Source organism: Neophocaena asiaeorientalis, unplaced genomic scaffold (assembly GCF_003031525.2).
Source record: "Neophocaena asiaeorientalis asiaeorientalis breed wild unplaced genomic scaffold, Neophocaena_asiaeorientalis_V1.1 scaffold43, whole genome shotgun sequence".
Classification (NCBI taxonomy): domain Eukaryota; kingdom Metazoa; phylum Chordata; class Mammalia; order Artiodactyla; family Phocoenidae; genus Neophocaena; species Neophocaena asiaeorientalis.
The window spans coordinates 15,168,752-15,181,304 of record NW_020173674.1 but is presented as its reverse complement, the minus strand read 5'-3'; the positions used below and the strand labels follow the sequence as shown (position 1 = coordinate 15,181,304).

At 56.2% G+C, this 12,553-nt stretch overlaps 1 protein-coding gene across 2 annotated transcripts in view; it reads left to right on the top strand.

Moving 5' to 3' along the window:
• The window catches only part of CD82 (CD82 molecule), a 52,118-nt gene that overhangs the window by 32,080 nt on the left and 7,485 nt on the right, over window positions 1–12,553 (top strand). For both annotated transcript variants that reach the window (XM_024748711.1, XM_024748710.1), the window contains exons 3-5: window positions 544–616; window positions 5,460–5,584; window positions 5,740–5,814. In XM_024748711.1, the coding sequence (XP_024604479.1) occupies window positions 544–616; window positions 5,460–5,584; window positions 5,740–5,814 (273 nt within the window). The remainder of the gene's footprint in view (window positions 1–543; window positions 617–5,459; window positions 5,585–5,739; window positions 5,815–12,553) is intronic.

Below are 12,553 nucleotides of genomic sequence, written 5' to 3'. Positions count from 1 at the left end.
TGCCCTCAGGGAGCTCACAGTCTAGCCAGAGAGACAAGTGGCAGAGTTAAACCCAGAGGGAAAGGCTATTAGAGAAGGGTCCCACGGTGGTTGCCACACAGTAGAGGCCCCTTAGTCTGCCCGGGGGTCAGGAAGCCTCCTGCGGAAGGTGGCCTTGGAGCCGAGAGATCTGGAAGACGGGTTGGGCTCCGACGGTCATGTCCCCCGAGGGTTTCCCCACCCTGAGCCTGGCTTGCTGGGGAAGCTCCCAGCCCCCAGGCTGGGGCAGGGCCAGGAGATAAGTAGGAGGGTACCCGTGGCAGGAGGCTGTACCCCCAGAGCCGATATGCTCAGGTTGACCACACATGGGCGTAGGAGGGCCTCCCCACTCATGGCCCTGCTGTCTGGGTTGCTGGAGTTGGCTGGACTTAAGGTGCGGGGCCTGAGGCCACCCTGACATCCCTGGGCTGGACAAGGATGTAGGCAGCTCCCCTGTGTCCCCCCGGCCAGGCTGCAGGGGCAGCTGGGAGCGGCCCCCCACTAACTGCCCCTTTCTCCTTCCAGGTCCTGGGCGCGGTGATCCTGGGCTTCGGGGTGTGGATCCTGGCCGACAGGAGCAGCTTCATCTCTGTCCTGCGTAAGGACCCCTCTGCTCCGCCTGCCCCAGCTGCCTCTGAAAGGGGGCAGGGGCCGCAGGCAGGGCTGCTCCCGCGAGTACTTGAACCTCAACGCCGGTCCCTTTTCCAGCTGCCCTCAGGGCCTCGCTTAGGTCCCGCATGCTGACCATTCCACCTTGGGCCTCGCCCAGGTCCTGCATGCTGACCGCTCCGCCTTGGGCCTCTCTGCAGGGGTTTCCAGAAGGAATTTTCTCTCCCTCCCCAAACAAAGCTGCCGTTGTCTGGAGAACACTGGGTGGGGGATGAGAGAGGCTTGTTCTCCATCCTGGCCCCCTCCCTCTGCCCTGACCTGAGAAAGCCTCTTACACCCTCAGTTCTTCCATTTGCCTGCTCAGCAAAACATGGCCAACAGCCCCTCCCCTTCCTAGTTCAGAAGAAGGGCCAGGAGTGGCAGATCGTCAGATATGCGTGAAGCGCCTACTGTGTGCCTGGCACCAGCCAGGTGGGTCAGGCAAGTGTGCTGACGAGGAGGTGCCGGGCCCAGTGTCTATCGTTTGTGGTCATGATGTGCCAGGCATGGGGCCAAGCATTTGGCATAGATAAACTGTCTTAATCTCACAACAGCCCTGTGCAGTAGCAACTTCCTGCCTTACAAATGAAGAAATGAGGCTCAGAGAAGTAACGTCCCTCGCTCGAGTTCACCCAGCCTCTGAGGGATAGGTGTGGGACTCGAACCCCCAGAGCTTTGGTCCTAAATGCTGCACGTGGTAGGGGAAGCCCCTTGTCTCACTCTTGAAGCTGGAGGAAAAGAAGCCCAATGATGATGATGAGCGCCCTTTCCGATCTACTCATGGTCACCACCAGGAAGTCTGCCAGGCTTGCTGCGCTAGCGTCTAGTGGACGTCCTGAGGAGGGAGGGAAGCAGAGCAGAGCACAGAGATGCCACTCCCCTCAGCAAGTGCGACCTTGGCTCACTTCCCCTCCCAGCAGCTGCCCTGCCCGAGGTAGCAGGTTTGGACTCAGGCCCATGACAGCTGCTTGATTTGAATGAAACGGAACCAGGCTAGGATGGGTGATGGAGGGGCCCTGGGGGCTAGGCCTCCCCTCACACATGAAGGGAAGCAAGGAAGATCCACCCTCTGGCCACTTCCGACGCCATCTGGGGCTGTCAGTCCTCACTTCTGCTGGGACTGCTCCCCATTCTGGGGCTAAGGTTTAGGTTTCCAGCCCCATGCCCTCCCCACATGGGACACATCCTCCTTGGCCCTGCTCGGCCCAGGCTCCCGCTTCCTGGGCTGTGGCCCACACCCAGCGGGCACTGCATCTCGGGGCAAAGTCTCAAGGCCCAGCCCGCCCACTGCGTTTGCGCCCTCTGCACCCTGACTGGGGCTCCGGGGGCGTCCTGCTGCTCCTCCCTGTTCGGGGCTGAGAACCTCAGGCTGGCCAAGCTTTAGAGGCCCCCTGGATGCACCCGAGTGCTTTTACAAATACCAAGGCCTAGCCCCACCCTAAGGGATCTGACTTCAAATCAGCACTGAGGTTTTTAAGAATCTTCCCAGGGGTTCCCCGGGCAGCCAGGGTTCAAAAACACCAATCTGCTAGCCCGGTCACTATACCCTTGGGTAAACTGAGGCTCAGAGAAGAGGAGAAAAAGACTCGCTAAGAGTCACACAGCAAGTGAGGTCAGATCTGGGAACCCAGGGCCTATTGTGTGCCAGGCCTGCATGGCACGGCTTTTCCCTTACCGACTGAATCCTCTCCATGAGCCCGTGGGGCTAGGCATTACTAACCCCATTTTACGATGGAGGAAATTGAAGGGAAGGGAAGGAACTTGTCCAAGGGCACACACACAGCTAGAGGGTGAGGGAGCTGGGATATGGACCAGGGGGCATGGCTCCTGAGACCCCATCCCCTCTAGCACCCGGTTCTGCAGCACGCCACGCATTCACACCGTAACGAGCGGAATCAAGCACAGTGGTTAAGGGCACAAACCGTGGAGCCGGGCAGCCAGGGTTCCCATCCTGGCTCTGCTGTCTAGGAGCTGTGTGATCCTGGGCAAGTTACTCCACGCTCCATGTCTCCTCATCTGTGAGATGGAGACAATAACGGACAGTATGTCCTAAGGCTATCGTGAGAAACGGGGCGAGTTAATAACAGTTTCTAGTAAATAGTAAACCCTACATCAGTGATTGTTAAATTAGTTTATAATACCATCTGAACCTTCGAACATCTTTAAGGAGTAGGAACTAGTTTTATTTCACAGAGCCAAAAATAGAGGCCCAGAAAATGGCTTGCCCGGGGTCAGAGCCTGCTAGCAGCAAAGCTGGGATTAAGTGGCACCCTCTTCTCGTGCTCCTCAGTCACTTTCAGTTTGGGCCACTTCCTCCCCACCTCGCTGGTACCTCCGAGGCCCAATAAAACCAAGAAGATGCTGGCCTTGGTGCACAGTGGGCGGACTACCCCACTCCTTCCTAAGTCAGGTTGCTCAGATCAGGGCCAGCCTGAGACCCAGGAGGAAGACAGGGACTGGTATTGAAATCTTCTGAGAAAAGAGAGATGCCACACCGCAGCTCGGCTGGCCTCCCAAGAGAAGGACCCGAGTGGGGGTCTCAGCCTCCAGCCTTGCCCCTTGGGCCCCATCTGCGGCCTCTTGCCCGCTCTGGGCCTCTGGGCCCTTACAGACAGATCAAGGTGCCGATCTACCCTCATTGGGCCACGGCAGAAATTCAGCAAGATGGTTTGGATAAAGGGCCTTTTTCAGGGCTGGCACACAGTGGATTTCCAGGCAGTGCCACTTGCCTTTTGATGGGGGGAGTATTCGCTGGGAGGGCTTGTTGGAACCCAAACCCAGGAAGTTTAAGAAAAGCAAACTTTGATGGCCTTCCCCTGCTGTGGTTGATGGCTGAGAGCCAGGGCGGTGAGGGCCTGGAGTAAAAAGGAAGCCCCTCACTCAGCCCCTCGGGGCCTCTGTCCGGCTCCTGGGGGCTCCTGTGAGGAGCTGAGCGGGGGCCTCCCTCCCCTGGTGCCTGAGAGTGGAGTGGGCTGGCCAGGGCTTTTCCTGAGCTCCAGAACATTCTGTCTGTGCCCAGGAAGTGGATGGAGCTGGATCACACTTTCCTCCCCACCCACACTCCAGCTTTGTCGTTATTCCTTAAGGGCCCTAATGCTCCGTCTGTGGTCGAGGTGGGGATCTCAGCCCCTCTGAGGTGCCCCCAGGGAATGGTGGTCAGTCAGCCTATTGATGGGCAACTGTGGCAGCCCTGGCTGTGCCCGAGACATCGGGGAAGCACATTCACCATGCAGATTCCAGACGGTCTCCTGGAAAGTCTGCCTGGCTCTGACAGACCCGGGAGTCTGCATCCCTGAGAGGTCCTCCTGATCTGCTGAGGCTCTCCGGGATGTTCTGCCCCCTTCTGGAAACACCCCACACCCTGAGAGTGCCACACCAGCCTCCCTGCAGTGCCTGGGCTGTCAGGGGAGAGAGCCCGCAGCGCCCTGCCTGCCGGGGGGCGCGTCCACCCTGGTCCACCTAGCGCGTCACAGCCTCAGGGTAGAGGGGACCCCACGCACCCCACACCGGGGAGCTGGAGAAGGACATAAGCTTCTCCCTGTGTGATCCGTTGGGATTCTTGGGAAATGCTGGTCAAGTGCCCCAACGAAACTTCTGACCTCCACCTACCCCGGGGGCTCTGTCATCACCTTTAGGCCCCCGTCTCTCCGCCTCAGGCGTGTCGCCTGTCAGACTCCTCTCTCACTCACACTGATCCGTTCTTTCTGACCTTTTTATTTTCCAAACACGCCGAGCTTACTCCTTCCTCAGGCCTTTGCACCTGCTGTTCCCACGGCCTGGAATGCTTTTCCTCAGCTCTTCACTCGGCTGACTGCTTCATTCTCAGCTGAGCGATCATGTCACCTGCTCAGACCAGCCTTCCCCCACCACCCCGGCCCCTCCCTGCCCATGTCCCTGACCTTAGCCGGCTTCAGTAGCTTCCCGACCCTTCACACAGCCAGAAGAGACACTCCTCACCCCATCAGCTTCATGGCGTGGGGACCTCGGCAGGCTGACGGCTGTATCCCCAGCAGGTGGCACAGACCCTGGCATACGGTGGGCCCCGGGTAAATCTTTGGGGGCTGAACACATGAATGAGCATCACGCCTGTGTCCGTACACGTGCCCGGTGCTTCAGTGCAAAGAGTGTGGCGCTGGGGGGGTTGCCTGTCTCCAAGTCCCAGCTCTGGCCCATGCTGGTGTGCCTCTCTGAGCCTCAGTTTTCTCATCTGTGAGATGGCCGTGCTGGTACCTACTGGGTAGAGTTCTGGCAGAGGGGAGACGGCACATGTGAAGCCCCTGAGGCCTAGGGAGTGGGCAAGGGAGGCCGGCATTTGGTCACGGACGAGGAGGGAGGCAGGCCCTCAGCGTCTGTGGCCTCAGCGGAACCTGCCAGTCTGTGGTTCTTTCATTCAACAGTTACTCATCCAGCACTTTGCTGTACCAGACACAGTTCTGGGGTGGGGGGTTCAGCAGGGACTAGAGTCCCTGCCTTCGTGCAGCTCACAGGCTTGTGGAGGCCGCAGACAATGAGCGAGATAGGCCGGTAGAACGAGAGCCTTTTCAATCCTGGTAAGCGCTGAGGAGAAAAACGAAAGCGGGACGGTTGGCAGGTGGGGATAGGATAGATGCGGGGTGGGGCGCACATCTAGGGGAGGCAGCTTCCAAAGCTGGTGAAGGAACAGGCTTCCGGCTGGATGGCTGACCCCAGAGCCCTGACCCCAAGGCAGGGATTTGGTAGCAGCCCTGCCCCGGTTTTGTACTTAATACGGGCGAGATAGGCAGGCTGAATCGGATGCTCTTGTCCACCCGCAGAAACCTCCTCCACCTCGCTCAAGGCGGGGGCTTATGTCTTCATCGGCGTGGGCGGCTTCACCATGCTCATGGGCTTCCTGGGCTGCATTGGTGCTGTCAATGAGGTCCGCTGCCTACTGGGGATGGTGAGTATGGTCCTCCACCACCGCCCGCCCAGCCCCCCTCATCCCGTCCAGAGTGGCCTGAGTAGAGCCCCGGCCCAGCCTGGGTGAGGGCGTCTGAGGCATGTAGGACTTGGTGGGAGCCCCCAGCTGACTCTGTGCCTGCTCTGTGTTCCCAGTACTTTGCCTTCCTCCTCCTGATTCTCATCGCCCAGGTGACTGCTGGGGTCTTATTCTACTTCAACATGGGCAAGGTAAGCACCCCCCTCGTCCCCACCCCCCGACCTGGGCTGGACCAGCCACGTGGGGTGGGGGGCAGGGTTGGCCTGGGACGGGGGCTAGACAAGAGGCCTCTTAGTTGTCACAGAGAAGCCCATAGGTGGGGAATTTCCTGGCAGTGCAGTGGTTAGGACTCCACACTTTCACGGCCAGGGGTGCGGGTTCAATCCCTGGTCAGGGAACTAGGATCCCGCAAGCCATGCGTTGCAGCCAAGAAAAGAAAAACCGGGAACCCATAGGTGCCAGGTCAGCCTCCCAGGCTTCCAGCCCCCTGTGGTCACATGGCAGAATGTTAGAGGAGAGAACAGTACAGGTCGGTGGAGTCGCTGCTGGGCCCAGATCTTGGCTCGATCCCACCACTTTCTAGCTGTGTGGCCGTGGGCAAGCTGCTTTCCTCTCTGTGCCTGTTCCACCTTCTGTAAACTGGGGACATTAATAAATTTAACTCTCGGGGTTTCTGTGATGATTCAGTGAGATGATCTTTATCTTAGCAAAACACTTAGCACAGTTCTCGGCACCCCATCCACAGATGAGGCCCAGGGAGGAGACTGTCAATGAAAACATTATTCCCGTGTCAGCGGGAAGACACTCAGCGTTGAGGAATAAAAAATCAGACAGGCTGGGGCTTCAACTCTAAGGACATTTATTGTTGACTGAACCAGAAGTCAGGTTCAGAAGCTCGGAGGCCCTGGTTCTGGCTGTCTATTCAGCATCCTTACTGTGACGGCTTTCCTTCATCTTGCCACTCACCTCATGGCCGCGAGATGGCTGCCACAGCACCAGGTACAACATCTGTACTGCTGTGGCCTGAAGAAAGGGAGTGGGCTAGTGCCAGCCATGGCCACCCCTTTTATCAGAAAAGCAAGCCTCCCAAAATTCTCCCCCAGTCTGGGTTATTAACACACCCCTAGCTTCAAGGGAGGCTGAGAAAGTGAGTATCCAGCCTACAGGCTCTAAAGACAGAGACGTAAGAGAGGAGGGAGCTGGCGTTGGCTATTGGGCCTGCCAGTCGATTGTGGCTGTCACAGTTATTGTGGAGCACCTACTCCGTGCACGTGGTATTTTCTAGAAGCTTTATACACATTGTCTCGTCCTCCCAGCAGCTCTGCCGTGTAAGTGTTACATTGACGGGCAGAGAAGCAGATGCCCAGAGAGATGAATAACAACGACAGCATCGGTAGTAGTGACGATAACCCCTCATCCCTAATCCCTCTTCAGCACACACCAGATACTGGGCGCAGTGTTAGCCACTTTACGTTCCTTCTTTCCCTGATCCTCACCTCTTCATCCTCATCCTGCAGGTGAGGGGTGAGGGCACAGAGTGGTCAGTGGCCAGGCCAGGTGAGAGCCCAGGCTCCCTGAGGCCAGTCGGAGTTCACCCATGGCTCAGCTGAGGCTGGGACCCTGCCTTCCTCCAGGGCTACAGTTCTTGTCCACTGACTGGACTGGCAGAGCCAGCGGCCAGGTGATCTCCTACATTTTACCACTTGAAGGTCAAGTTGCCACAGATCTCTCTTGGAACGAAGCTGAGAAAACATTACAGCAACATCTCAACTAATGCTTAATAGAATTTAGAACAAGCCTGGCACTAAACACTTTGCATGTACTGCATTTAATTATTCGTTCCTCACAGCAAGCCTTTGAGGTCACGGGTATGAATACCTTCATTTTCAGATGTGGAAGCTGAGGCACAGAGAGGTTAAGTCACTGGGCCAAAGGTCACACAGCTAGTAAGTGGCAAAGCCAGGATTTGAACCCTGGCAGCCTGGCTTCTGGGTTCATGCTGGTGAAATTTTCATTATAGTGGTTCCTACCTGAATCTGCTTTACTTATTTATAATCCGCCCACCCTGTTTCCCAGGAGAATTGGAGCTGGCTTCCAACATAGGCATAGAGCAACTAAAATCAGTATGAGAAAGATCCGAATGCACATTGAGACAGAAGAAGGCCACTGTTCCTGAAGCTAGGGGACAGCATACTCAACAGCAGCTGAGAGCTAACTTGAACACTGAGCTTCCTGGCAGCCAAGGCAAAAGGGGAAATAGCAGTTTAGTAGATGAAAGGAAGTTCACTTGGTGCCAGACAGAAAGCCAGTGTTTAGGGAAGGGGAACTACTTTTCCAGTGCAAGCACTATGGGATTAGGTCTTCATTTCCACCCTGTGGCACCTGGGGCTTCTCTGGGACCCAGTCACTGGTACATTACAAAGAGGGTGGTTAAGAACTGGGCCCCAGGGAGCCGGTTCCTGTGACTCAGAAGCTGGTCAACATGGCAGGGGTGTCAGGCAGTCCACCTTTTCACCCCTGTGTTTCCCCATCTCACAGTAATAAAGATGGTGCCCATCTGTGAGCGCCAACCACGTCCCAGGGGCTGAGCTAGTCACTTGGCGCACGTTTTAGTGTTGAGAGCATTTTCAAGTTTAAGAAACTGAGGCCCAGAAAAACAGTGACATTGGGCCACGGTCACACTCAGCTCAGATGCATCAGAGGAGAGATTTCCATCTCCATCCCTCCGACCCAAGGCCACGCCTTCCTCTACTCCATGCTCCTCCCCTCGAGCTGGTATAATCTGCCTGGCCGCTGACAGGGAGCCATGCCTTAGAGGCACCCCGCCGCCCCAGAGCAGGGCTTGTTTGGAGAATCAGCTCTCCTGACTCCAGTCCAGGCTGTGTCTGTCGTGGTACCCCACCGTCCCCTCCTGTGCTTCCCCGCAACCCCCAGGCTCCACACCTCACACCTCCCGCCCGCAGCCCCAGCTGGCCTCACCTTGGTCCACCTCGTTTTCTGGAAAGCAGGGGGAAATTTCCTGGCTTTGCTGGGGAAGTTCTGGCGCCACTCGATCGCCCGAGTTGGAATGAATGATTTATTTTTTCTTTCCTAGCGCATTGTAAATCCCAGTGGAAGACTAAACATGCCCTGGTGGTGTTTATTCCTGCAGATGAGGCCCAGTTGGGGAGGTGGGACTTGTGTGAGCCTGAAGGAAGCAGGCTTTCTGGAAGGCGATGAGTCCGATCTTCCTTCTCTCTCCAGGCCTCCTGGGCGGGTGGGAGGGACTGAGCCTCTGGGCTCTCCCTGAGGTGGTCTCCAGGGCCGTTATCTGTCCTTCCTCCCAGCAGCCACTGTTCCCAGGGCAGCAACAGGGGAGGCTGGGTGCCTTGGGCAAAGCACAGGCCTTCCAAGCCGTGGGTTCTGCGTCTGTCAATGGAGGAGAATAGACCTGGCTGGCCCCCACCCCTGCCAGGGTTGCAGGGAACCCAGACTGCAAGGCTTGTAGAAAATATAGAGTGGTGGCCCAGGGCCTGGACCCCGGAACCAAACTGCCCATGCTGGAGCCCTGCTCTGACACCCTCGGCAAGTTACTCAGCCTCTCTGTGCCTCAGTTCCCTCCTTTGTCAAATGGCAGTAATCCTACAGGTCTGCTCTATTTATCTGCGATTCCAAAGTCCAAAAAACACTTTGAAAAACAAAAATACCATTTGCGACTCATTTGGTGGCAAAATGGAACTGGAATGGAAATGAGCTTGTTGATGGCCATGGTTTACCCCCTTTAGGTGCCCCTTGGGAAATATGAATGGGAGAGATTGTGTGTATATCGGGGGGGTGACACATAGCTCCCAGCCCTTCCTAAAGTCTGAACGTTTCTCAGTGCCAGAGCCCACTGGCCCCAAAGGCCACCTGATAGCGTGGTGGCAAGGATGGAGAGCGTTGACAGATGGGAAGGGCATAGTGTCCGCCCGGTGCAGAGCAGATGTTTGCTGGCATCGTTGCAAGAGTTTATTATTACTGTCACCATTACTAACTTCACTAATGCCTAGTGAGGGCCCAGTAGATGGCAGCTGTTCCTGTTGTTGCCAGTATTAATGTCCGTATTAACGAGGGCTGTGGGAACCAGGATGTAGTTGTGGAGTTAAGAGTCCTCTGGCTGTTTCCTCATCTGATCACTATCTAGCCCCTGTTTAGTGGGAAAAGGACAGGTCTGGGATTCAGGGCCCTGTGTTTGGGGTTTGGGGGGGGGGGCGCACCGCTATTTGCTGTGTGACCTTGAACATGTTACCCAGCCTCTCTGAGCCTCAGGTGACCTCTTGGGCCATTCCCAGCTCTGACACTCTGGGATTCTGACTTGTTCTCTCCAGGCAGTGAAGGGTGGGAGGTCAGTGAGGAAGGAGGTGAACTTGTAACTGTTTCCCAGCATGTGCTGGGAGCTGGGTTTGGTGCACTCACGCAGGCTGCACCACTGACCTGCATGTGTGAGACCGCTGAGGCTCTGAAAGGTTGTATCAGGGGCTTGTGCAGAAGGTCTGAGGGCTGAGAGTGTGGAGGGAAGGGGCTCGCAGGGTCTGGGTGGGAGCCGGGGGTTGGGGGTGGTGACCTTGGCTGGGCTGGACGGCTGTGTGCTCCCCAGAGAGGGTGGCCAGCCAGGAGAACTGTGACTCCCTCCCTCCTCCTTCCCTCTCCCACCTAAGAAACCCAAAGTAGCCAAATAGCCATGCGCATAGGACTGAGTGTACACGTGGTAAAACGTGTTCCTTGAGGACAGTGCCGCTCTGTGAGACATCTGAGATGTCTGTTTCCCTGCAATGGAAGCTTCCTGATCCACTAGCTTGGGTTTCTACTGCCATAGGGAGGCAGCTGGAGCCAGGACAGGGGGAGGCGATGGTGACCTTTCTCTTCCCTTTTGGAAAGGGGGGAAGAAGGCATCCAGGCTGTCCTTCTGGAAAGGAATGTGGAGAGCAATGGGCGGAGACTCTCAAGCACCTGCGTGCGTGGCTCCCATACCTGACTGAGGCCCCACCCTCAGGGAGCCTATGGGGGTGGGGCCGGGAGCATACAACGTGGTCCTCCTGCTGAAATCTGGGGTAACTGGTTATGTAGATTGCAGCCGGACTCTCAGAAAAGACTTGGATGGTCACTGAAAGTAAACATGCCACCCCCTCCACATTCACCAGGGCAAAGGGTCCTCATTTCTTGCCAGGATCTCAGGATGAAGCCTCAAAGCATTGGCAACACTTTCTGTGGGAAACCGGGCAGGGGACAGGAAGGTGTGGGTCCCTTACATTGCATGGGGGCACCTCATTGTAAGAGGCAATTTGACACATTAGAGCATGGAGAGAGGGCTGAACACCATCCCAAAGAGCCATCAAAGGAGCCTGGAGACTTACCCTGGGGAGGAGGGGGTAAAGGGGGACGTGGTTGAGTCTCAAATATCTGAATGATGTTTGTCCTGGGAAAGAACAATTTGATTTGTTTTCTGTGGTCCCAGCTGGGACTTGGGAGGGAGAGGGAGGATAAAAACTGATGGGTAGAAGTCATTTAGGCTCAACTTAAAATGAATTGCTTGTATCAAGAGCCTCCCCAACCTGCAATGTGCTATTTTGTGTGATACTGAGGTCCCCATCACAGGGAGCATTTAAGCAGAGCGTGGAAAAGTATGGGGAGGATTCTTACATTTGGTTGATATGTTGGACTCAAAGGTGTCTTCTAATTCTACCTCTCTGAGAAAAGTCACACTACAAGGTGACATAAAAGCACAGCATGGGGTTGGGGGAAAGAGAGTCATGCCAGAGGATGGAAGGATCTCAGGCCAGGTGGAGATGGTGGGTGGCTTGCTGTGATTAGAATCTCAGGGCTCCAGAGCTGCATATGGCAGGTTATGGTCATATCTCGTCTGCTTGCCGGCTGTCTAATCTTGGGAAGTTGTTCTCACTATCTGAGCCTTGGTTTTCTCTTCTGGGAAGTGGGGAGGATGGTATTGGGCAGAACCAGGGCTGGCTTCCTGGGTGTGTACCCCGAGCAGCCACACAGTATCCCACACTTAGAAGGGTGCCGTGCTTGGTTTGATGTCTTGAAATTCGTAATCACTTTGAAATAAGGAGTCCTGCATTTTCATTTTGCACTGGGTTGTAAATTATGCGGCCATTCCTGGGCAAGACTATTTATTACATGTGAAAGTAACCCAGATCTGGCCAGATCTGGCTGCAGGCTCAGCTGGATCCAGCCTTCTAAAGGCTGCCACCAAGACTGTCCCTCTCCATGCTCGGCCCTGCTCTCCTCCATTGGCTCCCTCCTCAGGCCAGCTATCCCCAGTGGCTCTTGGGGTGGCCACCAACAGCTCAGGCCCTCATCCCACCAGATTAGCAGAACTAGAGGGCCCATGTGTGTGACCTCGGGTCACATGCCCATCCCTAGACAGCTTACTGTGGTCAGGGTGTGGAAGGCACTAAGTGGCAGCCTGGGTCTTTGCCCATGGCAGCAAGGGGGCAGGGCTTCCCAGCTACATGGAGCGATTGAGGGGTGCTTACTGCTAAGCAAGGGAACTGCTGTTTCAAGAAGGGAGAGTAGCTGTGGGGCAGGCAGAAACCACAGAGAGGTTGCAGCAGGGATGAAGTGAAATGGTGAGTGTCTTCTCACTCTCCCTCCCTGCTCCTTCTTATCTCAGGAATGGCCTGGTTGCCAGGGTAACTTCCCTGGGCTCCTGACACCGCCTCTTGGGCATTTGCTTCCGCTCCAGGCTGAACCAGCCCCTGCAGCCATGGTCCCCGTGGCCCAGTCGTGTCCCTCAGCCCCATTCTGGGCTGGAGGATGGTTGTGGTGTTTCCATGGAAACCACCCAGCCTCAGTGGAAACCACCCAGCTTCCATGACCTTCTCGTTTCTGGGGCCTGAAACAGGGAAGTCTGTGCTGCTGCGGCTACCATGCCGAGTATAAATAGAGCCCAGG